The 26589-nt window shown below is 38.2% G+C and overlaps 1 protein-coding gene across 5 annotated transcripts in view; it reads left to right on the top strand.

The window, feature by feature from the left end:
* The window catches only part of RPS6KA6 (ribosomal protein S6 kinase A6), a 41805-nt gene extending 20479 nt beyond the window's left edge, over positions 1-21326 (top strand). For 2 of the 5 annotated variants that reach the window (XM_054839163.1, XM_054839162.1), the window contains exons 7-22: positions 908-1014; positions 1289-1326; positions 2887-3029; positions 3862-3932; positions 5148-5236; positions 5683-5747; positions 7723-7825; positions 8196-8320; positions 8611-8736; positions 9326-9415; positions 10089-10247; positions 10693-10854; positions 11254-11330; positions 13043-13160; positions 15129-15269; positions 15709-21326. In XM_054839163.1, the coding sequence (XP_054695138.1) occupies positions 908-1014; positions 1289-1326; positions 2887-3029; positions 3862-3932; positions 5148-5236; positions 5683-5747; positions 7723-7825; positions 8196-8320; positions 8611-8736; positions 9326-9415; positions 10089-10247; positions 10693-10854; positions 11254-11330; positions 13043-13160; positions 15129-15269; positions 15709-15834 (1740 nt within the window). In that variant the 3' untranslated portion in view covers positions 15835-21326. Of the gene's footprint in view, positions 1-907; positions 1015-1288; positions 1327-2886; positions 3030-3861; positions 3933-5147; positions 5237-5682; positions 5748-7722; positions 7826-8195; positions 8321-8610; positions 8737-9325; positions 9416-10088; positions 10248-10692; positions 10855-11253; positions 11331-13042; positions 13161-13506; positions 14278-15128; positions 15270-15708 lie in introns of those variants that run through there. The other 3 variants (XR_008578920.1, XM_054839164.1, XM_054839165.1) reach the window with 3 other exon arrangements.
* The last annotated feature ends 5263 nt before the right edge of the window (positions 21327-26589 follow it).

Genomic DNA, 26589 nt, shown 5'->3' with positions numbered 1-26589 from the left:
AATATTTCTGTTGCCAGTAGAACAGATTACATATGTATAATTTAAAGTACAGATCAGTGTACTACTAAATCAGTAAGCCCAGTTACCTTAATTTAAGTCTTGTTAGCCATCTGCTGTGCAGTTGAGATAGCTGTTCTTCTTCCTGGTGTCTTCAACAAATAAGGGAATAGTTCCCTTAAACTTCAAATTCAGTTCCCGTAGTTTAAAGATTACTGACTTCTCCAGGAATTTGTAGAATGTGACAAGAGCCAAAGCAGGTATGATTCTGGTATATGAAATTAGAAGCAACCTGCTGAGTGTTTAGGATAAAATACATGTCTCAAATACTTTGTGCAATGTCAGTCAGTTTTTCAGTATCTCACTAGGGTTCTTCAAATTTATTTTCCTAAGAAGAGCAGAGTAGGTTCTTCAGCTCCCACTGCAGACTTCCACGTCATTGTTATTTTCACCACAGTGTTTTATTTTGCATACTTTTTTTTCTAAATGATTTCTACTTTTCTTTTCTAAGTGTTGTTAATATAAACTCACAGAGACAGTCACCCAATACAGCAATCACGTACTAAATTTTATGATGCAGTGGAAAACAGTCTGTATAGGATTGTGGCAGAAGGAGTGCTGGTGGTAAACACCAAATATAACAATTAAATTTATTGCCTTAAATTAGCTAATGCTTTGCAGTAACTGCTGCTGATGTTTTTATTGGACTATTGCAGGTAGTTCTTTTGTATGCTTGATGACTAGCCTATATTAGTATATCATTTCTGTTAGGTGAATTCATGAATTATGAGTTCATAAAGTAGTCCTAAAATTTATTTTGAAATTTAGGCAGACAGGACTATTTTTTTTAGATTGCAGTTTTAAAAACTGAAGACAAGATCAGAAGGTAAATCTATACAGTTCTTATTAGGTTATGTTTACAGAGGAAGATGTGAAATTCTACCTCGCAGAACTGGCCCTTGCTTTGGATCACCTTCACAGCTTGGGAATTGTATACAGGGACCTGAAGCCAGAAAAGTAAAGTAAAATGTATTTTACCACTATTACGTGTATTTTGCTTGTTGCTTTGCATTTTCCACTATAGTGATGTAAAAAATTAAAAATATTTTTCTTAAACTATGTAAACAAATATAAAATGTTAAAAACATAGCTCTGATGTTTAAATGAAATAATATTGGCTTGCTAAATTAATGACAGAAGTTAGAGATCGAAATTGTTAATCATTGTTTTAAATGTTATATGTAAACATTCCTCTTTATGTGTATTGGTGAATGTGAATTTTAATTTTCAGCATTTTGCTTGATGAAGCAGGACATATCAAGTTAACAGGTAGGTAACACTTATTAGTATAGCACTTTCTGAACATATTGCTGTATAAGCTCTTAGTTATAAGCCTAAAATATGTGTAGTGATGGCTGGAGTATGTGTAATCCAGTACTTAGCTGTTTAGAAAATTTTTTATTGGGCAGACTTACATAATAAATCTGTATCCCTTCCCTATATAATGATTCTTTATATAGCAGTAAGCACTTTTATTGAAGTATTTTAGACAGCCAAATGTAGTTGAAAACACAAAACCAGACATTGAATCTGGTTTTTAAAGGAACTTTAGTTCAGGTGGTGGTGTGTTAGTAACTAAAACTATCCGCTATTGAGGTTAGAAAGCGAGCTGTATCAAGATTTACTGTGAAATGCCTTTTAACTGAAGACCAAGAGATTATAGACCCAGGCTAAAGTTGCTGACTGTGAGACTTTTAAAAGGGAGCAGAGGTGCTTTTGGTGTAAAAAGATTTTAGTGCGCAATAAGACTTCTGAAATATTACTCCTTTTTTTTTTTTTGTTTCTGGATTATCACTTTTAAATGCATATAAAATTGCAGAAAAATGTTCTACGAGGAACAATTGAAATATATATATTCTGGGAAATTATATATACAAAAGACTGAGACTATTTAAAAATCAAATCACTATGAGTTTCTGAAAGCTTTAAATTACATTTAAGTTGATGCTTTTGTATTATAAATTCCATTATGTATTTTGATCTATAGATATTGCTGTTGGATTCCAAGAGAAAATCAATTTTTTGAACTCTCAAAGACTTGGTGGAATAATGGTGATGGAAATCATGTTTATAAAATGCATCATTTTAAAAATTCTACATGATATATTTAAATCCAATTCAATCCAAAAATTCTCACTTCCTTCTGAAACTGGAGAGAATAATTGATGGGATTATTGATTAGCAACCATTTCCCCTTGGAAAAAAGGGAACCTTGCGAATCTCATCTTGAGAGTTGGGCTAATGTCAAGGACTTCTGTATTCAATGGCATTGTTCAAACTAGGGGGGGAAAGTATTCTGGGAATAAAGTCAGCAGATATGCAAGACTCTACTGAACTCAAGTCAGGTTGCAGAACCACGTTGTCTTACGTAACTACAATACTTTTAGTCTGATTTTATTTATTCATCATTCAGTAATACTAGACCATGCAGACTGTGTTCTCTTTGAAACTCATTTTTACTTCTATCCTTTTTTTTTTTGTGTGTGAATAAAGCAGGCAGTAAACAGAGAAAACCAGAACTTTTATCTTAAGGTTCTAAATGTGTAACGTTTACAATACTGAATTATTTTGAGTAGTAACATTGATGGCTGATCATCAGTTTAGTATGACTTATGATTTTGGTGGTATGAGTAAACGAAATGCCTGCAGTATCTCTAGATATCTGCAGTTTCTTGTTTTGTGAAGAGCTAGGATAATCATGTAATATTCCTGAAAACAAACAAACAAAAGTTGTCAATGCTCTGATTTTGAAATGTCATGTACAATATTGCTTTTTTTTTTTTCCTAAAGTTCTTTACTGGCTATATTCTTGTAATGCTGTTGTTGTAGACTTTGGACTCAGCAAAGAATCAGTAGATCAAGAGAAGAAGGCCTATTCTTTCTGTGGTACTGTAGAATACATGGCACCTGAAGTAGTAAACAGGCGAGGGCACAACCAGAGTGCTGACTGGTGGTCCTTTGGTGTTCTCATGGTACTGTATGCTTCGTTGCTTACCTTGCCTAAGGTCACAAATACACGGTATATGTCTAAAGTGAAATGTGAAATAGTCTAATGTGAAATAATGCGTTTAGAATAAGCTTGTCCAGGTCTAATTATGAATGCTTGGGTAAAGGGAAGAGAGAATTCAGCAACCGAATTGCTTCTGAAATAGCAACTAATTTGAATAATTTTTTTTTCTCATCAGTTTAGCCCTATAAGAAGTACTTATCAGGAACCACAAAAATCATACGTGTAGTACATAAGTAGTTTAGAACAGTTGTAGGCACTGTGAAACTTCAGTTTGTGTATTTGTTTCTCATGATACTTGACAGTTAAAGAAAAAACCTGAAGACTTGGTTTGATGGAATATTGCATTTTTGTAAGAGTCAGCCTGTTGAATGAATACTGGAGTGGAGTAGTGAAATAAGCCATTACCTGCTAGCACTTGTGCCTTTGCCATGATGTGTTAGAGCATCAGGCTGAAATGTGCATGTTGACGTTAAAAGTAAACTACTGTTTTAGAATTTATTATTCTTGCTTTTTTCAAGGTATGACAACATCTAGAACTAGGTTATGGAGGGGATTTTATTACTTTAATTAAAGTAGCTTATGGATGCAAAATATTCCTGCATCATCATTACATTACACTTGCCACTGTTTTATCGTATAAACAAAATTCTAGATTTGTGAACTTATTTGATAATCTTTTAAAAGCTCAAGTTGTTATATTTAATGTAGTAATAGGGAAGAGTTCAGTACTTAACAATTTGTTTGAGCAATTGGAGGAAGAAATGTTGATTTAGATTAACATTTGTTCTTTTCAGTTTGAAATGCTTACTGGTACACTACCATTTCAAGGTAAAGATCGAAATGAAACTATGAATATGATACTGAAGTAAGTATATCTTCTTTTTGCAAAAAGTCAGAAAATGTAATTTTTAAACATGTTTTAACAGCTTGTTATAACTCCTCGTGCTTGAAGAGCATTAAGGTAGAACAGGAACAAAAAAGCTAAGCCCCCCCAACGAGGTTTAGAACATGGATCATTCAAATACTGTTAAGTATCTGCAGGAATTAAAATCTTAGGCATGAACCTGTATTTTCATTGTAGGTGTATAATAATGATAAAAACAGTACGGTGAATTAGAACAGCATTATATACCTCTCCTGTGGTTATGCTCTCTTGCCACTGTTACAGCACACCTTATTTTGTAAGCAGTAGTTAATCAGGTGTTGCTTTGTGCACGTATGTATGGAGAGTGCACTTACGTCGTCACATTTTTCATATTAAATTACCTCAGTTACAACAGAAGCTGTCTAACAGGACAAACTGGGTAAACTGGTGATTAGTAAGTGAAGTTGTTGGGCAAATATGTTCTTGCCTTTATTTGTGCTTAGCTAACAAAGAATTTCCTTTAGACCACATGCAGAGCCTTGGGCCTTTCAAGGGGGTGAGAGAGAGAAGCTCTCTGCTTAACAACATGGGGCAGTTTGAACTTCCCCCGAGTGTGTTTATGGTGATACTACCTGTGAAAGTGAAGGGATTACATCACTTGCCTCACTTGGGGTTCTAAGTGATACCACAGTTCTGCAGAAGAATTTCTTGCCTTAGCATAATTGTTTTCATAAAATAAGCTTGGTAAATCAGTAAGCTTTTATATAATGGCTTAGTAAACTACTACTTGAGGCTCTTGCTTCAAAAGGAATATTAGCAATCACTTCAGGGGCAAGTAATGTGGGATTTGGTGAGTTCTGGCATTGATTCTGGTAGAGATATTTTGGTGATAACTTACTGGTGACTTGGAGATATCTTTGAAAATACTTATGTATTCCTGAGAGAATTGGTTTAGTCTGTTTTAGCCTAAAGCTTGTTTTGGGGGCTTGGGTGGGGTTTGGGGTTTTTGGTGTGGTGAGTTTTTGTTTGTTTGGGATTTTTGTTTGGTTTTGAAAACCACTCCTATAATGTGAAACTTAAAAGCTGATGAGTTAAATGTGTACACACTACAAGACTTTGGACTAGATCTTTGACACATAAAATTGTGCAATGAAGTCTATGTAGACAATTTTTAGTAAGATACATTTCTTCCTCTTGTTCTCTATTTTCCTTTAGAGCAAAACTTGGAATGCCTCAGTTCCTCAGCCCTGAAGCACAAAGTCTTCTGAGGATGTTGTTCAAAAGGAACCCATCAAATAGATTAGGTTGGTTCATTTATTTAGGTCTTTGAAATAAAAGTGGTTGGGTTGAGAGAAAGTAGTAGCTAGAGACTCTCAAGCTCCAGATGGTCAGTAAGATTTGGATTGAGATACCATTTCTTGTTAGGCTGGATCATGACTTCCTGGGTTTGCTAGTAAATGATCACTTTCTTGGACTCCAGTGACCCTTAGCAGTGAGCCAAAGCTTTGACAGTGTCAGGGCAAAGAATATTGACTGTCTGTATAGATGGGCTCCGTGTGCTCTGCCTCCCTGTGATGAGGTATACGCTACTTAATTCAGTATTTTTGCATCCTTGGAATATTTCTGTATTTACAATTCCATCAAATAACCATGTCTATACAATTTTTTTAGAAATGAACTACTTTTTAATGCAATCTTCTTCAAAGACTTTACCCAAAAGTGTTTTCAGTACAGTATATTCTTTGTTCAGGGGCTGGCTCAGATGGAGTTGAAGAAATCAAGAGACATCCTTTTTTTTCTACTGTTGACTGGAATGTAAGTACAAAATTATCTGAATGATAAAGCTGGTCTTATTTTTTCTGTTTTGTAGCATTATAAGTATTTGCATCTGAATGTGGCACAATAAACGTGTACTGCTGACTGTTACGTTCTCGCTTCTACTATAATCTTACTTGGCATCTGGAGCTGCAGTATTTATGGTTTGGGGAGTATTAATTATAAATTGTGCATTTACTTTTTAAATAATTAAGAGTTGCAGCATTCTAAAGCTTAAATTGGCTGTTAGAGCATTTGTAGTTGGGAGTGGATGCTGGTGTTCCCTGCGTGCAAGAAGCCTTCTCGTCAGTAAGTGTCCATCTAGTGCTTCCATGCAGGGCACTCGCTGTTACTGTAATTCTCTTTGACTTCTCTCTGGTTAGCCACAGCACACTCCTATTTTATCAGTCCTGCTCCATTCACGCTTGAAGTATTGACTCTGGTGCTCTGAGATGGTCAGAAGTCTGTGCAAGTTCATGATTGCTTGCTTAAATTTTTAACAAGCACCTTGATGTTTTTCCTGTGCAGTTCTCTAAGCTTTTGAGATGTGTTTCCCAGAAACATTCACAAAACTAAGGTGCTCTATATCAAATAAATCCACTCTGAAAACACTCCTTTGCTATAATGCCTACAAAAGGACAGACACAGTAAATAAGATGTTGCTGTGCTGACAGGACTGCCTGCGATGCTAGCCACTCCTATGCCCAACTGTTTCTTTTAAGCCTGTTGTTGTTATCCTTCCCTTTATCTCTTGTATTTACTTCTGAGAAGGTGGTTTTCTAGCTGTGTTTATGCAGCATCTACCACAGAGTCCTGATTAGCAAGTAGAGTTTTCAGTAGCAGCGAAACTTCACTGTTTTATGAGTACACTTCCTAAGAAGACTGCATTACTACGGCTTGACTATCTACACTTTTTTTTGTAAGGGGCTGACACTGAAATAAACACCAGCAAGGAAGTTTGAAAGATCTGCAGTTCTAGCTCTTTATTTTTTCTTTTACTCTTCTAATTTTTTTTATTTGACAGTGCTTTGTATTTATTTCAGTATGGTCGCGTTGATGCCACTTCAGTGTTGTGTATCATTATTGCTTTGGGATGAATTCAGATTGTTCTTCCTTGTTGGTGTTTTTTTTGTTTTTAATTGGAATATGTTGCATGTTCTTGTGCAGGAAGAGTAAAGGCAAAGAAGTACAAAATATAGGTCTGAAAGGATGAGAGAAATGCCAAGAAAGTGTTCTCAGAACTTCCTGAACTTTGCATGGGGCTTTGACATCATTTGACATGAAATTTTCTCTTCCTTAACTGTAAATGGGACGTACTGCTGATTTGAGATCACTTGGGCAATACATTTTTCTAAAGCATATTGTGTAAAGGAGGAAAAAAGGAGGAGCCGTTGTTCTGCTTTCACTTCCTTCCCCTGACTTAGTTTAATGGATTAGGAAAAACCTGGAATAGAGCTTTGGGAATTGGCAGTTCCTTGCTAGGAAGGACATGTCTGTCACTCCTGAGAGGTCTTTGGGACTGTATTCCATGTTTCCCCTTTGGGTGGGGTTTCAGGGTGGTGACAAAACAGCAGTGAAACAGGATGAGATGATGATAGAAGGTAAGATGCACTACAGCTGTTCCATGTTCTTCTGAATAAATCAAACTAGTGGTAAGTAGCAGCCTGCTGTTGTAGTTTGAAAAGTAAAGGTCTGGTAGATGAGGCACATTCAGAAGAATAAGGGAAAAGAGCTGTGTGTTTTTTGACTTATTTGGTAATATTTGCTGTAGCATTTCAAGTCGGAGGTACGTGAAAGTAATTCAGGTTTTCTATGTATATGTGTGTGTTTTTCACTTGCTATATATTACTCTTTTAGAAAACTGTTTTAATACAACGGTAATGTTTGAGTTGCTTTTCCTTCAGCTTGGCAAAATTACAGCACCCATGGCGCTTTCATTCACTCTTAACTATATGACTTTGTCCTTCTACTTCAGAAGCTGTTCAGAAGAGAAATTCAACCTCCATTTAAACCTGCTTCTGGAAAGCCAGAAGATACCTTTTGTTTTGATCCAGAATTCACAGCAAAAACACCAAAAGGTAATTGTGCATGGTTAGAAATTGGTGAGGTTCATGGGACAAGAGGGGTCAAATTAATATTACAACAAGCAGCTTACTAAGAGGAGAAAAAGCCTGTGACAAAAAAAGGAAAGGGTGTAATAGGATTCCAGTACTTTGAAGGAGTATGTTCTCCTCAGCGGGTTTCTAATTTTTTAGTATTCTGCTAAACTTTGATTCACAAAAAAAAAGAATGATAACAGCTGAATTATGGTTTCTAGTCAAGACATGCAGTGTTTGGGGTAGAAGTGTTTAATACTAAAAGTAAACTAAATTTGATTCCGGCAGTGATTACTTTTAGGATTGGTATTGCTAGGATTTAGCCATGCTAATCAACTATGTATGCCACCAGATTCTCCAGGAGTCCCACCTAGTGCGAACGCACATCAGCTCTTCAAAGGATTTAGTTTTGTTGCGACTACTACTGTAGAAGACCATAAAATATCACCACTCACCAACATACTGCCAATAGTACAGGTAACACTTTATTTTTGGGGAAACTTTTTTGACATGCCCAAGATTGACCAATATTTAGTGTTTACAGTCTGTTTTGTTTTGTTGGGGAGACTATTATAAAATGCAAATTATTAAAATGCTTCCATGGGATATTTTTAAATTTTAAAAAGCGAGTTGCTGTTTTTCTGGAGGCAGAATTCAAAAGAGAAAACATGAGCAAGCAGAAGAAACTTTTGCTGTTGGAAACAGAATTATGGCAAAGAATGTCTTGTTACTTTAGATGACAGCTTGTATGTGTTTGTTTTTTAAAGCAACTTCATGGAAACAGCGCACAATTTACTGATGTATATGAACTGAAGGAAGATATTGGTGTTGGCTCCTACTCTGTTTGCAAGCGATGTATACACATAGCTACAAATATGGAGTTTGCTGTAAAGGTACTCTGAATAAACTTCACTGTGACAGTTCTGAAATTATTGTGTGGTAGACTTGTAGGTTTAAATGCATGAATTTTCCAGTTACTGTGGCTGTTTGTATACTCTGAGAAATGAAACCCAGCGTTTTCTTCAGTTGTTGATATTGTCTATTGGCTTCTTTTTGGCTTGTCTTTTTGTGGGTAAAGTTATGGCCTTGAAGACCTGGCTTTGCAATTACATTCTTGAAGCCTGAAAATACTGTACGATGATGAGAACACCTGAAATAAAATAAAATAAAATCCACAAGGGTGGAACTGGGCTGCAGAGAAGCGGTGATGCTTCAGAAAGTCCATTGCATTTCCTTGTGCATTGGAGTAGAATAGACTGCATTAACGATATAATTTTAACTGCGAGCAAGGAGAGAGCAAGAAATGAATAAACAGTGGGATGTGAAGCTGGAAGATGAATTAGTCATGATTAGCAAGAAGTAATGAACTCTAGAAAATTTTTTTTATTCTGTCGTTGAAGTGAGAATATAAATACAAAACAATTTCTTTATTAAATAGACTTTGTTTAGCCAAGTTGTTTTTCCTGTTGCTATATTTTGCAGATAATTGATAAAAGTAAGAGGGATCCATCAGAAGAAATTGAGATTCTCATGCGTTATGGACAACATCCAAATATTATTACTTTAAAGGATGTATGTACATCTTTTTCTTTGCTACCTCTTATTACACAGTCAATAAATAAATATAGATGCAGGGAGTTTATTTGGGATTCGTTAAGTTTCTTTTACATAGTAAAATATATTGGGACATTACATCATTACCTAAAGTGTTGAGTATTTCAAAATATGATATTGTCCTGATACTAACTTTTTCTAAAGGTTGTTTAATGAACTTGAAGTGCAAAATGATGTAAAGGTTAGAAATGCCATATTTCTTCTTAATTCAAATGAGTAGCTAATGTGCTGGTAATCTGAAAAAGCAGTTGCGTGTTGTCCTGCGTGTGCTAAGTGCCAGCAGCTAAAAATTGTCCATGGAGGGGAAGAGCAATAGGGAGTGCTAGGGCTACTCTCCTCTTAGGACAGAAGTTCCTAAACTGAAAAGTTTAGTTCGGAGTCATGAATTAACAATCGATTACCTTAAGGTCTCACAGAATGACACAAGCTGTCTTACACTTCAAGCTTTAAGGCTCTTGAATTGCAGAATTAAATTTGGCAGTCCCTGCTGTTTGTTCTTTATGTTCACATGTGAATAGGTGAACAATCTAATCTGTAATTTTCATTTATCAAGATGTATAATTATAGATGATCTTTTTTAATAGATCTGTGTTTGTTTATATACGTGTGTGCTTGTTAAACTTCTCATCAGGTGTATGATGACGGTAGATTCATATACCTTGTCACTGAACTGATGAAAGGAGGAGAGCTGCTTGATCGAATTCTCAGGCAGAAGTTCTTCTCGGAACGAGAGGCTAGCGCTGTATTATACACTATAACCAAGACTGTGGACTACCTGCACTGCCAAGGAGTGAGTGATTTCTTCTGACATTGCTTCTTTCACAGTTCTTAGAATTAACAAACACCTTTTATGTGCTTTGGTTGGCTTGTTTTTATGGCAGAAGGGAAGAAGATTTCTGAGTATTTTATGACAAGGTGAAATAATATAAACAACTCATCCTGCTATTCTGGCGAGTCCTTTTGACTTTCCTCTTAGTTTATGAAACAGCAGATATTTGTTCTCTTAATGCTTGTTGGCAAATGGTTATGTTATAACGCAACTGGAACTGAGTCAGTAGGTGCTTTTTATGACATTACTTGAACCAAATTTTTTTTTTACTTGGAAGTTATATAATTGTGTAGAACTGTTAATAAGTATATTAATCTAGAGAATAGTTTTTTATAAATTGCAAATTACGTACAAACAAAATGTACATGCAACTTCTAAATTATTTTTAAAATTTCGTTGTTTAAAGGTAGTGCATCGAGACCTTAAACCTAGTAATATTTTGTATACGGATGATTCAAATAATGCTGATTCTATCAGGATTTGTGATTTTGGATTTGCAAAACAACTTCGAGGAGAAAATGGACTACTTCTAACTCCGTGCTACACTGCAAACTTTGTGGCACCAGAGGTATTTTAAGCTGCTGTGTGTTTTCTCTATGCTGTTTTTGATGCATCAAGTACTTTTTAGCATTGCTTAAAAAGAAAAGAAAAATTCTGCTAGTTTTCCTTAAGTATAATTAAATATACTTTATAAACACTGGTGCATATGTTTGTAACAAACCTGCTTTAAAAATAACAGAATCCACCCTCAAAAATAAGATGTAAGCCTGTTGAGAATCTTAAGAGATGATGATCTGGAAACAAGAAATACTGTTGATATTTATTTTTCAACATACAGGTTACAATAACTAATCAAACCTCTGAAATCATCCTGGGATTGACTTACCTTTCCTTAGGCTGTGTAGTGGTATCGGTGTGGGGTGGCTTTTTGATGTATGAGAAGTCTTTAACACTCTTTGTTTTATAGGTTCTCATGAGACAGGGATATGATGCTGCTTGTGACATATGGAGCTTGGGTGTTCTTCTTTACACAATGTTGGCAGGGTGAGAAATACTTCTTAGCTTTTTTTGTTTACCTAAAATTCCAGCATGCTGCATGAATCCGTGCTTTCATTAAAATTGTGAGGTATTACCTCACTGATTTGAATGCAGAATGACAAAGACACTAAAGTAGAACAGGAAGCTGTAAGTAAATGCATACGTAACTAGACTTATCTTACAGGTAGGTTCAAGGCTTCTCTCTTCTGTAGTGTATGACTGGGGGATGCTAAAGACTCCCCACTTTCCAGGAGAGAATTTAGTCTGAAAATATGTGGTGGTTTTCTTCTTTTTCCTTCTGCGTCTTGTCCTCCCCACCCTAGTATCCTTGTAGTCACTTCCTTGTATCTCCCGCCACGGGCTTGACTCCTGCCCCTTTTGTAGAACACACTGGTTTGTAAACTCTTCAGTTTTCAAAATCTCTAAACTTTCATTAAGCACTATGAAGCGCTTAGTGGCTGAGTGATAAAAGGTTTTCTGAATTCTGCTCTAACAGAAAAAGAGCAGATAAACACTATCTATTGGAAACCATTCCTCTTGATAAATTTGTACTTCTCCGTGTAATATCACCGCCACCACTATGGTTCTGTCCTCAAAACTCAGATTGCTGTGTGATTTAAGTGCAAGTATGCAGATAATGGACAGTATACTGCCTGCACATCTGAGAAACTTTGTATGAACAGAAGGTATGGCAGGCCAAAAGTGTCAGGGGAGGAATGGTCCAGCACGAATTCCCATCTCTCCATTTTGTTCCTCTTAAGTTCATCAACTGAAAGACTAGAACTAACCAGCTGGGATAGTTCCTAAACATCTGTTAATGATGTTGGTTGATTTTTCTTCTATGCAGAGCTTTCGAAGTACCAAGATAGAATGCATTAAGCTTAACTGTTACTGTTTGCAAGCTAATTTGAAATATAAGGGGTATAACGATGTAACTACTTAATCAGGGTAAGATTTGGATTTTATAGTTAAAACTAACTTGGTACTAGCCAAAGATCACAGGGGAGATGCCAGAACATTGTAATACTCCTGACATTATTAAAAGGTGTATTTAAGTGATCAGGTTTCAGATTTGCCAGTTTAGTTCTTACGAGTTTGTTGCAGCAGGATTTGTAGAAAGTAAGCCAAATTTACAGGAAACCCTGTAAACTGTTATAAGCCTCCGAAAACAATGGTCTTAAGTGAGTTTGGGAGGCTTAAACCCTAAGTGAAAAACTACCATGAAAATTTTCTTGTAGCTTTTCACTGAATGATAGATGTGTGTACCTTGTGCTCATTCTCTGTCTAATTAAATGCACGTAACCCTAAGCACACTATTACTCCCGATTTATTGGGCCGTTCTGTTCAGGTACTGTTCCAGGTTTGGATTACTTTACATGCTCTGGTAATCTAGTGTAATTTGTGTTTATGAATCACTTCTATTTAACTTGAAAGTCTGCACTGATTAGAATGCATTATTAAGATATTAACTTAAGACATCGTTTTAGTTTGCATTTCCCATTTATTCTACTTGATTAACCACAATTATGGGGAAGAGAAAATAATACAGTTTCGAAGAGGAAATGCTAATATAAGAAGTATTTAATAGTATCTAGCGTGTTTCTGTCAGCAGTGGGATATCTAATCAGAATGATACACAAGATTTTACCAATTTCTTGCAGCTTCTTAGTTATAACGAGGCGTTTTGTTTGTTGGTTTGGTTTTTTTTCTTTCAACAGCTATACTCCATTTGCCAATGGTCCTAATGATACTCCAGAGGAGATCCTGGTACGGATAGGCAGTGGAAAATTCTCTTTAAGTGGAGGCAACTGGGACACTGTTTCAGATGCAGCAAAGGTGTAAATGTGTTTTGTTACTATATTTTTGTAGAATTCAAATGAACATCTACTGAACTTTATAAAATAGACTAACAGAGTAGTTTGCTATTATTACCTGCAAACTTTATTGCAGCGGAGGTCATCTAGGCCAACCTCCTGCTCAAAGCAGGGTGAGCTGCAAGATCTGACCAGGTAGCTCAGGGCGTTATTCGGTCTGATTTTGGAAATTTCCAAGGGTGGAGACTGAACAACTTGCCTGGGAAGCCTTTTCCACTGCTTGACTGCTGTAATGAGGAAAAAATTTCTCCTGATTTCAAGCCAGAACATCTCGTGTTTTACTTTGTCCTCTGTCTCCATTCCTTTAGGCAGCATGGCCAGTTACCTCCCTCAGTCTGCTTGCTGTGCTTCGGCACACGATGCTGTCAACCTTCTTGGATGCCAGGTCACGCTGGTAGTTCAGGTTCAGTTCGTTGTCTACCAAAACCTCCTGATCCTTCTCAGCAAATCTGGTCCCCACTCAGTCCCCACCCTGTACCTTGGCAATGATTTTTTCCTTTCCAAGCACAGGACTTTACATTCATCCTGGCTGAATTTTGTAGGGTTCCGGTTAGCCCATTACCCTATCCTGTCTGGGTCCCTTTGGGTGGCTGCCCTGCCCTTGAACTCATTAGCTCTTTCCCCACACCTCCAGTTTGGTGCCCCACTGCAAACTTGGCAAGAGTGCACTCTCTTCCTTCCCCCAGGCCACTGATAAAGAATTTAAATAAGATAGGTCCCAATATAGGCTTTTCTAATCATCAGTATTTTTTTATTGGACCAAAATCAGGTGTTTGTGGGATTCCTTAAATCAAAGGATGACTTTTTACAATTACCTGTTAGTTCTAATAGCTAACTAGTCTTGCATTAATAGGTTAATTTTTTTGTAATGCAATTTCTTAAATGTTGTTCAGTGCTGAAGTCATCAGGTCTTTTGTCTTTGTTAGTACTTCTAGCAATTAAACTGTACTTTAACAACCAAACACATCTGGATATCTTCCCAAAGATCATCTTGATTATGCAGCTCTCCCTTTTATTTTAAGACTGCATCTCTCATCAGTTGCTGTATGTGTTCCCTGGGTTTGGCGTTGGCCTGGTCTGTAGGTATCTTAGTCACCATTAGTACCTTTTATAAAGCTTGGCATTATTAAATCTTTTCCTAATCCTTTGGAACTGCACTATTTGTTCATTTCAGTAGGAGTGATTCAGAATACTTGTTGGCTGATGCAGTCTTAGCACAAGTAATTCACTTCTATATATTTAAGAATGCTTAACATTTTGTACCTAAAACAAAGGGAACATTCTGTCAGCTTGTTCATATTTTGTTTTCTTTCAAGCTATTCCTGTCTCTGTTCTGGGCCCTGCCCACCCAGCTCTTCTTTTGATCAACGTTGTAATTAGTAGCTTATTGCTAATGCTTCTAAACAGGCAAAAACAAGTGGCCATTTCTGTTGGCTTTACTCTTTATATAGGTCCTTGAAGGAAAAAATTCTTAGTATATCATTATGTATGAATTCAATTGTAATATGTAGTCAGCAGACCCAAAATGTGTAGTACAAATGAGGAGAGATGTTTGCAAATAATAACTTTCTTCCGTAAAATCTGTCTGCTAAATTTTAATAGGATTTGTAGTCTTTTAAAGATTATATTAATCAACTGAACATTAATAATCAACTGAAATATGAAACACACAAACAACAGTAAGTTTCTTTACAATAAAGGCTTGCTCTGTTAAACTGATTAAATAGTACAACACATTGTTTTCAGACTTCTGTGGTGTCAAGGCACAGAATGATCCAATTTATCTGCTGATTTGTGTGTGTGTGTGTGTCTGCATTGTGTTAATCCCTGCCACGTAGGGTACTCTTTTCATTGCTGTCATAATTAGTGCTTTAAAGTCTGTATAAATTATTTTAACTGAATAATACGTGTGTGTTTTGTTTTTATGTAGGACTTGTTATCACATATGCTTCATGTAGATCCACATCAGCGGTATACAGCAGAGCAAGTATTAAAACATTCGTGGATAGCCTGTAGGGACCAGCTGCCGCATTATCAACTAAACAGGCAAGATGCACCACATCTAGTAAAGGTAAAACAACCTGAAGACTGAACGTTGCTTGAGCTAGTGGATGCACAATGGATTGGGTTGTTTTTAGAGTTACAGGCAGAACTCATGTTTTTTCTTCAGAAATTAGCTTGCTTTTGTTTTCCCTAGTACATACATATTTAAGTTACACAAGCAGACAAATTATTGCTCAACTGATTTTTTTAAAAGGTTATTCCCGCATCCAAAGTGCGTAAAAGAAATACACAGGAAAGGAAGTGTTAGATACCTGTGCTTAGAAACCTGAAGAATTTGGCAATAGATGTTTTTTGTTTTTCCTCAAAACAAACTTTAGAGAATGTGCATGACCTGCTATAAGTCCCAAGAATTTTTTTCATAGTTAAGTAAGAATTTAGTATTCAGTTGCTTTATTTTCTGATAAAAATGACCTTTACAGCCTTTTATATTTCTCATTGTTCTCTAGGGAGCCATGGCTGCTACATATTCTGCACTGAATCACAAGACATTTCAGCCAGTGTTAGAGCCTGTTGCAGCCTCAAGTTTAGCTCAGCGACGGAGCATGAAAAAGCTAACATCAACAGACTTATAGATCCACTGGGACACCTTAGCAAACAGAAGCAAGGGGAAAATCCAATAAGTGGCTCTATTTTGCCTGACCTGTGATCGAAAGGCATCTATGGTTTCCTGCTACACTACTTGAATTCTGTAAAAGTCCTTTTTTTAAAAAGAAAAAAAAAATCCACAGGTTCATACTGTGTTGTTTTACAGGCCGTATCTGTTAAATTAATTTAAACATCAGGTACACCATAATGAATTTCTCTACACTGTCCTTAAGAAATCTGTTGCAAATATTATTTCACATTCTGTATAGTTTTGCTGGGTTCATTTAAAAATGGTTTAGGGGACCGTTGCCAATGACCAAGTTGTACATAAAGTGTCAGTGTAAGTTTTCACACCTTCAGACCCTGTTGTGAAGGACAAGTTCTTAATTTTGTAATTGGGCACTTAATTCATTCAACCTAATTCATTTAACTTGTTCCTTACTGTTATGGAAAGCTGACTAATGTATTGTGCCAGTGTTAAATGCATTAGTGTTAATTTGGAAGGTCTGTGTTTGCATGGTGCCAGTAACTGGTAAGTTTATGTGAAAATACAAAGAAAAGGGATGTGTAAGATCCTGCACTTTACTCATAAACTTAATTTGATCTCTTGTGACCCAAAAGAAATGCTGCTGGTTAACAAATGGCCTCTTACAGGAAAATGAACATGTCTATTTGTTACCACAAATGGTATTGTGTCCTGCACTGAGCTGGAGAAAGTAAGTATGTGTATAAACTGTCGAAATTAAGGATCTAAGTAACATTGGTACCACTCTAAGACAACATCATGAAATACAATATTTTTTGTTATTTATATTGTCCATCCACTTGTACAATGACTGTGTTACTGTTTCCTCGGCAGTCGTTTCCACTGAATATACCCAATATTAAGTTTGTTTGGCATAGAGACAAACTGACACTTTATTATAACGAACTTGGCACGTGGATTTTATTTTTTATTTATTTGATTTTTATAGAACATAGCTTCTATCTGAATCTCTCGCCGCATGTACAAATAATAGAGAACATAAATGCAAAATTCTATTTGCCTAACTGTAGGGGTAGCTTGGGAAAATAAATAAGCCTTGCAGCGTGCCCAGATAAGGGAATTCTGACCAAGAAATTTCACAGTTACAGACAAGTTACTGACAATATCCTATAGCCAGCACTCACTTGCCTTCTCTGTCTTCTTCTGTGTTAGGACTTCAGCTGTTTCTAACTGCTGTGATGGAGAGGAAATTAATTTCAGGGCCAGAATTATCTTGGGGTTTTCTGACTCAAAACCAGTGCTAACTGCTAGTAGACTGGAAACTAATGCATTTGGAGATGATGAACTTAAAAGTATCTTCAAAAGTTGTAGACACTACTGTGCAATTGTATAGTCATAGTAGGATGATATGCATTTAAAATATTAATTATATTAGTGACTAACTGTTAGACTGTGAACAGTTAGAGAATCCAAATGACTGAACATCAAATGCATTTCAGACTGATTTGCCATCCTTGAATTTTCTGTTTTGGATAGCTTTGGTAGTTACAAGACACCAGGGAGGGCAGAACTCGGTATTTTGAGACAGGAAAAAAGGGTTTCGGGAGAATTCTGGCCCAACCGCCGACAGTGGTGGTAGGACCTTAGATCTTAGAAGGCAGAGGGTGCTGGCTGGTTTTTGCTTATACCTGTGAAGTACTTGGTGGCGTTGGAAGTACTGTTAGATAAGCTGCTTTCTTTTGTTGTGGTGGGGGAAGATGGAAATTATCTGGCCAAATAGTTAGGTATGAATATATGTAGATTTGAGACTTAATGAGTATAGCAAACATAAGTGTGCTATTTGTATCATGCCGAACATACCCCGTACTAAATTTCTTGAGTGTTTGATAGGTGTTGGAAGCTTTAGGGGCCATTTGTGCCTAGTTTTGAGGTGCCTGTTTGAAATGCTTGAAAGCTTATCAAAGAACACAACTGCTTCCTGGAAAGCTTATTGTTGAGTACAAAATCTGCCCCTTATGCGGCTGGTTCATCCTTCTTGTCATTACTGAAGACCTTTGCCAGAAAGAATGTCTGTAAACCTCTTGTCTCCAGTCTATTAGTATAATTTTTTTGTAAATTTACAAATTACTGCCAGAAGAATTTGAATTCACTCTAAGAAAAGAAAAAAAAAAACCCACAAACAACAAAGTGATCAGAAATAAAGCCCCTTTAGCCAAGGTCAGGGTATAATGTGGTTTGAAAGGTAGTAGTAAAAGCTGCGTGGGGGGTAGAGAGTAATGCAAGGCGTGGAACACAACTAAAATGTCAGACTTGAATTGTCTTCAGCTTTCCGGTAAGGTAGCAGCTGGTCTTTAATGGCTTTATTCATGAATCATTTAACAGTGTTTATATTGGTATTTTCTTTTCAGCTTGCTTAGAAGCACCACATTATAAGCACCTTAAAAGCATTTTGCACAAAAGCAGTTGTAAGCAACTGGAGGTACTTAAGTTCTTCTTGGCGTGCAACACACAGGTGGTAAGAGGAAAAGTACACAAACAAGATGGATGTTCTGATTCTTAGCAAAGAATTTAAAACATCTTCTATAAAGTTAACCCTGCTGGTTTTGTATCATTACCAGCCAAGTGGTACTCTTGGGGTAAAAGCAAGGTTTCAGTGACTGCAATGTTACAAAGTTGTCTTATCACAAGGAAAACATGGACAAATGCCTTTGTTCTATCTGACAGGCCAGTGTGCCCTGGTATGCCAATTTTAATCCTTAATTTGGGGGGGAAGTTCACTTGCTATGAATATTTCAGCATATCAGTCTTTGAAACTGTTTGGATATGCAGGGATACAAAAGAGTTCACTTGCAGTTTACTCTTTCTATATAGTATTTAATGATCACTTTATTGTGATACTTCTTTTGGAATTTGTTGCATACTTCTCATCCCTTTTTTTTGAACTTAGGTTTTGTTCAATTAAGCAATTACATAAAAGTAGCATGGTCTGCTCATGAGTAATCAGTAAAACGTTTGAAATGGAAGAACAATTTCAGCTTGCTCTTGGCTGGAGTGAAAGGTTAGTATAAATTGTTTCATACCGTCTCTGCACAGTTCAAGGTTATGAACTGGTTACAATCTTGATATCTTACTGATTTACTTTTTTTTAAGAACTGAAATTTCTACAAAAGCTTACGATTACAAAGAAATAGGCATACGTACTATGTATTTAGAGGAATTTCCAGATAACTAATTAATATCTTAAATGATAGCATATCTTGGATATGGCTTCTGTTACTGCCAGCAAAAGAGCTTCTACTTTGCCGTTTGGTGATGGCAATTGTAAGTTTAGTTCTCAAGTGCAGATGGAGCCTGACACATTCGCACTGAAGAGAGGAGATTCCCACAGACATCAGCTGTGGCTGGAGCAGGCGCACGACGTGTTTTGCCGTTCTTTCACCCCTTGGATATCGCAGTTTCTACCTTCATTCATCTCTTTGATAGGAAGTGAGCAACTCTATTGTATTCCTGTCGTGTATCCAAAACTCTATGCAGTGGCATCAAGGTCAGCCAGTGGTGCATAACGAAGAGCGCCCGTACCTGAGATCATTACCACGGGTGGATTCATTTAACCCACGATTTTGTGGCTTGTGTAGTCTCGATGCTGCTGTTAGCGTGTTGTGCGTGTTTTCCCATTATGCATAAAACTATAAATTGTCTTTGACGGCACGAAGAACCTAAGGTGTAGGTGGTCTAAGTGTACTGACTGTTTGAGGCCGCCTATCTTGTAGTATGGTTTAAATATTCTCCTTGCATCCAGAGAAGGGATCCAAAACCTCCCCCAAGTCAGTCATACTGAGCTTGAATTCTGTCTTCCATGACTTAATTTTCCAAAGCTAATCTTCAGATGTCCGATAGTTAAAATTACCTCTAGCAAACTTCAACAAGTGGAAGTTACTTGCAGTGTACTTACAAACTGGTTGTTTGCAGTGACAGATTGCTGCATCCAGGGCTTGGCTGTCTGCCCTCAAATGTTACAACTAAAAGGTTGAGATAGCTTGTAGGAATTGAGTTAAATGAATTACACAATACTACAGTAATTATCCTGATTTGTATCAATGAAATGAGGATAAAATGTCAATGCAAACATAGGGTTTTACGTACTTTTGTAGCACTTAAGTTTTTCAGTCCTATCCGGAATTAAAAGTTTGCAAATACTTGTGGGAGGGAAGGGAGGAGCAGGTTTTCCTTTCTCAGAGTTTTCAGAAAGCTTCTGAAGCCACGATAATAGAGTCCTTATGTAATCCTATGGGAGCTCTACATGATTAAAAAATAAAAAAACTCGCCTTGAAAGTTCATTCAGAAACTTTCTTGGGTATGTATTGATACCTGTTGGTACCACGCCTGCGCTGTCAGTCATACCGTACCATCCTCCTGCATTAACACCCCTTTAGTTAAGCACATTCTGAATACTCTTTGTCCCTACTTCAGTACATTTTTTTTTTAAAATGTTTCCTCCCCCCCCCAAAAATTATGATGTTGTTAAGCTTACATTTTCCTTTGGGAATAGAAGAACAAATACAAATTAAAAAAACCAAAACAAACACACCCTTAGTGTATAGCTAAAGCTGACTTGAGTATTATAATAACTTATGTAATTAGAAGCTGCCCCCCCCCCCAATAATCAGTGACTGGTTTTCTTGAGACTTTTTCCTATGTAATGAAAACAAACTTTCTTTGAAAGCTTTAAAAGATATTTATTTGATTATGTCTCTTAATCATTAAGATTTGGGCAATAGCTTATTACCAGTAGTGAGTTTGAATAACATTGAATCTTGTTTTGGGGTTTTTTTAATGTGAGAACTGTAAAGATGCTCGAGGTGGATCGCCTTTGCAGGACGAAGTGTTCCTATTTTGTGTGGTTTGCATTAGGCTTATGAGCAGCGTTTGCTAAGTAATTGCGTTGTCGTAACATCCCAAGCACTTTGGCATCTTGCACTGATACTCTAATTAGAGCTAAAACTCTTCTGGCACGTGACTGGCTATAAATCTCAATATACGAAAGGGCATTAATTGAAAACGGTGTGCAATGAATTACATGCTCTGAGGTACTTCAAAGATGAAACTATACAAAAGGTCCCCGTTATCGGATATTGTAACTGTCATTTCTTTCTCTAAGCATATTGTGGATTTTGTATCATATTGTATTTATTTCATTTAATTTTAAAAAAAAAATGTTTTCTTTAAAGCTCTGTATATATTGACATTAAAGTTTGCATTGTACTACGTTCTCTTCTCCTTGTAAGGCTGAATCTAGTAGTGCATTGTATGGTATGTTGTTTTTCTTTGCACTGTGCTGCTAAAAGATACTATTGCCTTGAATTACGACATGCCAAAGACAACCTCAAAATTGTATTTATTTTTGTTAAACTTTGTGAATAATGATAAAGGTACAGTTTTAAATAGCTGGCAGTTCCTTGAGTACTAGAATAAAAAGAATGCAAATTCATAATATTTTATAATTGACAAAAATCCATCATTTATGATTTGGAAGTTCATCAACTCCTTTTTTTTAAAAAAAAAACTGATATAAAAACCAATGGGCGAACATTTCTAAATTAAATGTACTGTCAACTGCATTATTTGGTAAACCTTGCCAAAAATCTCACATACATCAAGAGCTGTTTATAAATTTATACTCACAGTGAAGTGTTTCATGCCACACTTTCAATAAAACATACATTCACCGATAGGATTGATGTATTACTTCAGGGTGGGATGATCTGCCTTCTCTATGTTTTTCCAGGTATCTATTTGGCTTTGACTTTATTAGGAGGAAATCATTTTCCTGCAGAGGTCTGATCTTTTGAAAATACAGGCCTTTAGGTAAGGAATGAGAGTAATGACATCACACATGACCCACACACCTGGTCAGAGTTAAGTATGTGCGTCAACGTTTGCCACGCGAGGTCTGGGGAGCTGCAGCAGATGGCTCAGCCCCCTGATACCGCTGCGTCTTTAAGCTGATAAATTGCTGCAGATTATGGAACTCCTCTGTCCCGTGTGTGAACGGTCACTGCGAAGCCGAAGGGGATTGATCTCCTCGCTGATAAGTGACGGAACAGCTCAGTATGCAGCTAACAATCCCTGTCACGGGACAGGAGTAGGAGATACTTGGATATAATGGCGTTGAAGTTAAATTACAATATCCAGGCTTAAAATACATCTAAGCTATGTGGTAGGTTGCCATTTGTATTCAAAATGGGTTACAAATACTTTATTTTTCAGTTACCGTATCAGTCCAAATAGAAAGGTTTTTTCCATGATTGCCCAAGTCCATCTCCTGGATGATGTTTGCTCGCACAAGACATTTCTGGGCCTCTCTGGTGATGGAGTCACCTGGCTCAGGGCCAGCCCTTGAAGGAGGGAGCTCTCAAGTCACCTGCGGATGAACCCCTCTGCAATTTGGGGAAGGATCAAGTGCTTCAGGTTTTTTTTTTTCAAAAATGTTTTCATTAATGAACTGGTAAGTGAAATGGGAAGGAAAAAGCAGGAGCTGAACAAGGACTAAGCTCTGCGGGGCAGAGAGCTGTTCCCTTGTCCCTGCCCAGCAGTGCCAGCCTGCGGTGTTCCCCGGGGGCTCCAAGGTTGGGTCAGGGCTTGGTGGACCAACGGTGGTGGTGGTGTTCCTGGGGTCTGCTCCCACAGCTGGAGAGCAAACTGCAAAGCTATGCCTTGAGCTGGGAAGACGTGGGTGACCAGAGCCGTATAGGAGGCAACATGTAAAAAAGCTGCCAAGGTGGTGATGATTTTGATTTTATTGAAGGTAGGTGGGGAAAAAATAACCAAATTGGACAAAAAGATTATTTTAAAATAACTTCAAAACAAAAAAACCAAACCCTGAAACCTCCAAAGTCTCAGGTAGTGGGTTCCTGTAGGCTTGGTGAAGAGACAAGGCATGGATTGTAAACCAACCAACCTTACTCCGATGCCAGTGAGTGTTCTCAGAAACCAAGGACAGGAACAAGCCAAGTGTTAGAAATGAGACTACAGAAAGTGCCTTAATCACACCCTGCTGGTTTTGCAAACATTGGTTCTCAGAAGCTGTTTTCCTTGCCCGTGATTCGTCTCAAACTTTATGACTGTAAGAGGCACCTTCCCATGTCTGTCTTTTGTGCTTTTATGGGGTAGAAAATGTTTTAAGGTAAAGAAAAGGCTCTCAAAGACACTTAAAATACGCTCACTTCAGCTGAGTACCTTTCCAGAGGTAGTTACCAGATCAAGTTCAGATCATCAACAGCACAGTGTAGTACCATGCTGGACACCGAGGAACTGGGATGCTGAGGCCACAGTATGCTCCTCCTTGAGCAGAGCCTGTTCAGTGATGGACCTCAAGGATGGAGAGCAGGAGATAAGGACTGAGAAGAGCTCCCTTGTCTTTATGGAGTGAAGGTTAAGATTTACTACTGAATGTGATGCCTTGCTAGCAGGGCTGCAGTGCGGCGGCATGTGTCCTGTTGCCATGCCATCCTCTACTTCAAACACGTCTTTGCCTGAGCACTCACATGTGGCAGGAAGAGCTGGCAGGTGTCTGCTAGCATATTTGCCAAAATATGGATTTAACTGCATTTATTTTAATTTTCGTTTAACGATTTTCCCCCATAACTTCTGGGGAATTTTTCTTAGAGGCTGGGGCTTCTTGTAGACCTCTCAAAAGACACATAAGAAAACTTTTCCCAGACGTGCGGGTCAATTTTCTTCTTTGCTGTTCTGCAGTCCCTCAAGGACGGTTTGACCCGGCGCTTGGCCAAGGGCTGCCTTGCCGCCCTGCCGCCCTCCCCTTGGGTCTGCTTCTCGGCAATTCCAGCCTCAGCAAATTCTTCACTCTCCATAGCCAATGTGGTGCCCACTTTTTGAATTTTGGCATCCAGAGAGCCATTCCATTAGGGTATTTCACACTGTCAACTCCTCAGTGTCCAAACAATAAGGTTTAATGCCCTAATACTGGTTAATAGTGCAAATGGCTTTATTCCTCAACAGACACGCTTGTGGCTATCAGCATCCAGGTTTGTGTCCTGGTCTCTGCGGAGATGGCTGGGATTCACGACTACAACTGGCTAGATTCCCCTTTAGAAGTAAAACCAAATATAAATTTAATTTAAAGGCTTTTGAGGGGAGATTGTGACCGCATTTGCGGAGCACTGACACAGGCACTGTGCATTGCTGATCTGGCAACCGGGTGTACAGAACCCCTTAGGGCTTGTTGGGAGGTCTCTGTGTTAAACTGAACGGTGATCACGTAGCACGGTGTCAGAAGCAGGTATTGTGGTGTCTTTTGCTTCTTTTGGGCTGAATTTAGTAGTTTTGTAGGTCAGAAAGCAGCAATAGTAGCAGGGGTGAAGCAATAGAATAGAATTCTAGAATAGAATCGCACAAAGCGGATGCAATCCTATTGCTCTGCCCTGGAAAAATTGGTGCTAGTCAGGCACAGGTACAACAGCAACCTCAGCCCCCCCCGAACAGCGGTGACGAGTTCAGCTACTACAGGCAGCGCCTGTTGCAGGGGGTTCGGTGGTGGGTAAGGCGGGACCTGCCCGCTCCGCTGCCTGCGCTGCCCGCTCCGGCCAGGAGATGGAGGCAGCGCCCCGCGCCCGGCGGCCCCGCACCGCCCCGCACCGCCCCGCCCCGCCGGCGGAGGGGCCTTCTGGAAACCTTCAAACGGGGATTTTATCCCGCATGGAAACGCTCAGAGACCACTTAACGGCTGAAGGATCCATAGCAGGGAAGACGGTATTGGAATTCAATTGCCTTTTTTTTAATTTAATTTAATTTTTTTTTCAATCTGCGGCTGCGCTATTGAGAGCGCTGATGTTCTGGTTGTGGGATCGCTTCGGCGTCCGTATCCCAGAACCTTGTGCCGAAACGGCTTCACCCCGGCTGTCCGATAAGCAACTCTCTGCTACTCTTGACTGAGGAGAGGAAAAGCAGGTGCAGGCAGCTGCCTGCCCAGCCTGCCTGCGGAGGAAGGCTTTGTAGGGAGCTCAGGGCTCAGCTCCTGAGCATCCCCAGGAACAATGAGCTCACGGCCCCCATGGCAAGGTTTTCCCAATCTTGGCAACCTTGGGAAAGGAGGAGCGGTGGGACGAAGCATGGCGTGGCCAGGGTGGCAGTGGGGCACGCCAGCAGCACGAGGGGGACACGGAAGTCCCAAGCTGGACGCAGAAGTGTTTTGGGAAATACTTGGATACGGAACTTGCTGCCTCTGACGCTTCATCTGCTCTTCCTTAACACGTGAAATCAGTGCAGCCAAGTACAAAAGCTTCTGATCTGGAAACAGTAGCAAGAGGCAAATTTGGAAACTTCTGATCTAGAGCAAAAACCTCAAAATCTGCAAAGTGTGGATTTTTGAGATCAAAATAGAGGCCAGGTGTATATTTTTAGTGATCTTTCAAAGCTATTGAACTCTACTTTTGCTGAAGTGACTTACACACTTGTATGCTTGTAAATACAACTTTGTACGTGTTTATTATTTTGATTAGGGAATTTATTGCACTTTAATACGCTGTGATACTCCAGGGCTCAGCATCTGGAGCAAATTCTACAATAGAAAAGTTGTCATTAAATCGTGCTGGTAAGACAATGCTTTAGGAATAAAAATTATTTAAGAGTTTGCCTTGCCAAGTTAAAAAAGCGCATTTTCTGGTTTGCTAAAGGGCGATGAAGAGACACCGCTGCCCTGGGTCACCGTGTCCTGTAAGGGCCGGGGGGGAACTAATAACTCGTTAGCTGAGACTTTTCTTAGGTGTATGGGATTTCTTATATCTTAATTTATACTTATTTATATCTGCCTCTGGGGGGGGCACATACATTTACTTCTGGCACCAAATATGTTATGACTTGTGCCAGTTTTAAAATGTTTTCATCGTGCTGCTGAGGCTGTGCGGTGCAGATGGAAGAGCAGAAAAATCCACCTAGCGTTACTAATCAGCTTCAGTTAGCTGGTTCCCCCCGCGCCAAACTGGGAAACGTATCCTTTAGCGGTCTTGCTAATTCTCTGTGCCTCGTGGAAAATGATCAAACTCAAAAAAAGCTGAAAGAATTCATTTAAATGCACTGGCAATGTTTGTCAGTGATGGAATATGCCACCAGAAGGGCAAATTTGAGGAAATTAGTAATGTAACTGAAAGTTCCCGGCAAACTGACAAAGGCAATGTAAACTTGGTTTCAAATTAATTATTGCAAATAAACATTTGAAATGCTACAGGCCAAATTAATATTTCAGAATTCTTCACTATTTATTACTGTGCTTCATTTTCTTACTTAAACATATTTTGGGCCTAGGGCTGTTAAGAATTTAATTTTTGAGGTGCTTTAATGAATTTTAAAGCATGTTTTAAACAGAAATGAATAACTAATAAATGCCAAAAGTGATTAATTTTCTGAAATGTAGAAAGGCCTTTGTATTTAATTAAAAAAAAATTGCCCTAAATTGTCAGAAAGTAAAGAGAAAGAAAATACCAAGTGGATCAATTGAAGTTTTGATTAACCAAATCACAATTTGTTTTCCCTTTGCTGTGACACAGCTGGGGTGGAGAAGCCCTGCTTCACCACGAGCATCCCCTGCACGCTGCCCAAATTCAGTGTTGTTGAGTAAAAAGTCAGTGAAATGATGGTAGCAGAGAGGCACCCAACTCTGCTTTTAAAATGTGCGACCCATAAGAATTCGGGAGCGTTTTGGGTGATTTGTATGAGTATTTGCTGCCTGATCTGCTGCTGC

Source organism: Grus americana, chromosome 12, assembly GCF_028858705.1.
Source record: "Grus americana isolate bGruAme1 chromosome 12, bGruAme1.mat, whole genome shotgun sequence".
Lineage (NCBI taxonomy): Eukaryota > Metazoa > Chordata > Aves > Gruiformes > Gruidae > Grus > Grus americana.
This window is presented reverse-complemented; position numbering and strand designations above follow the sequence as displayed.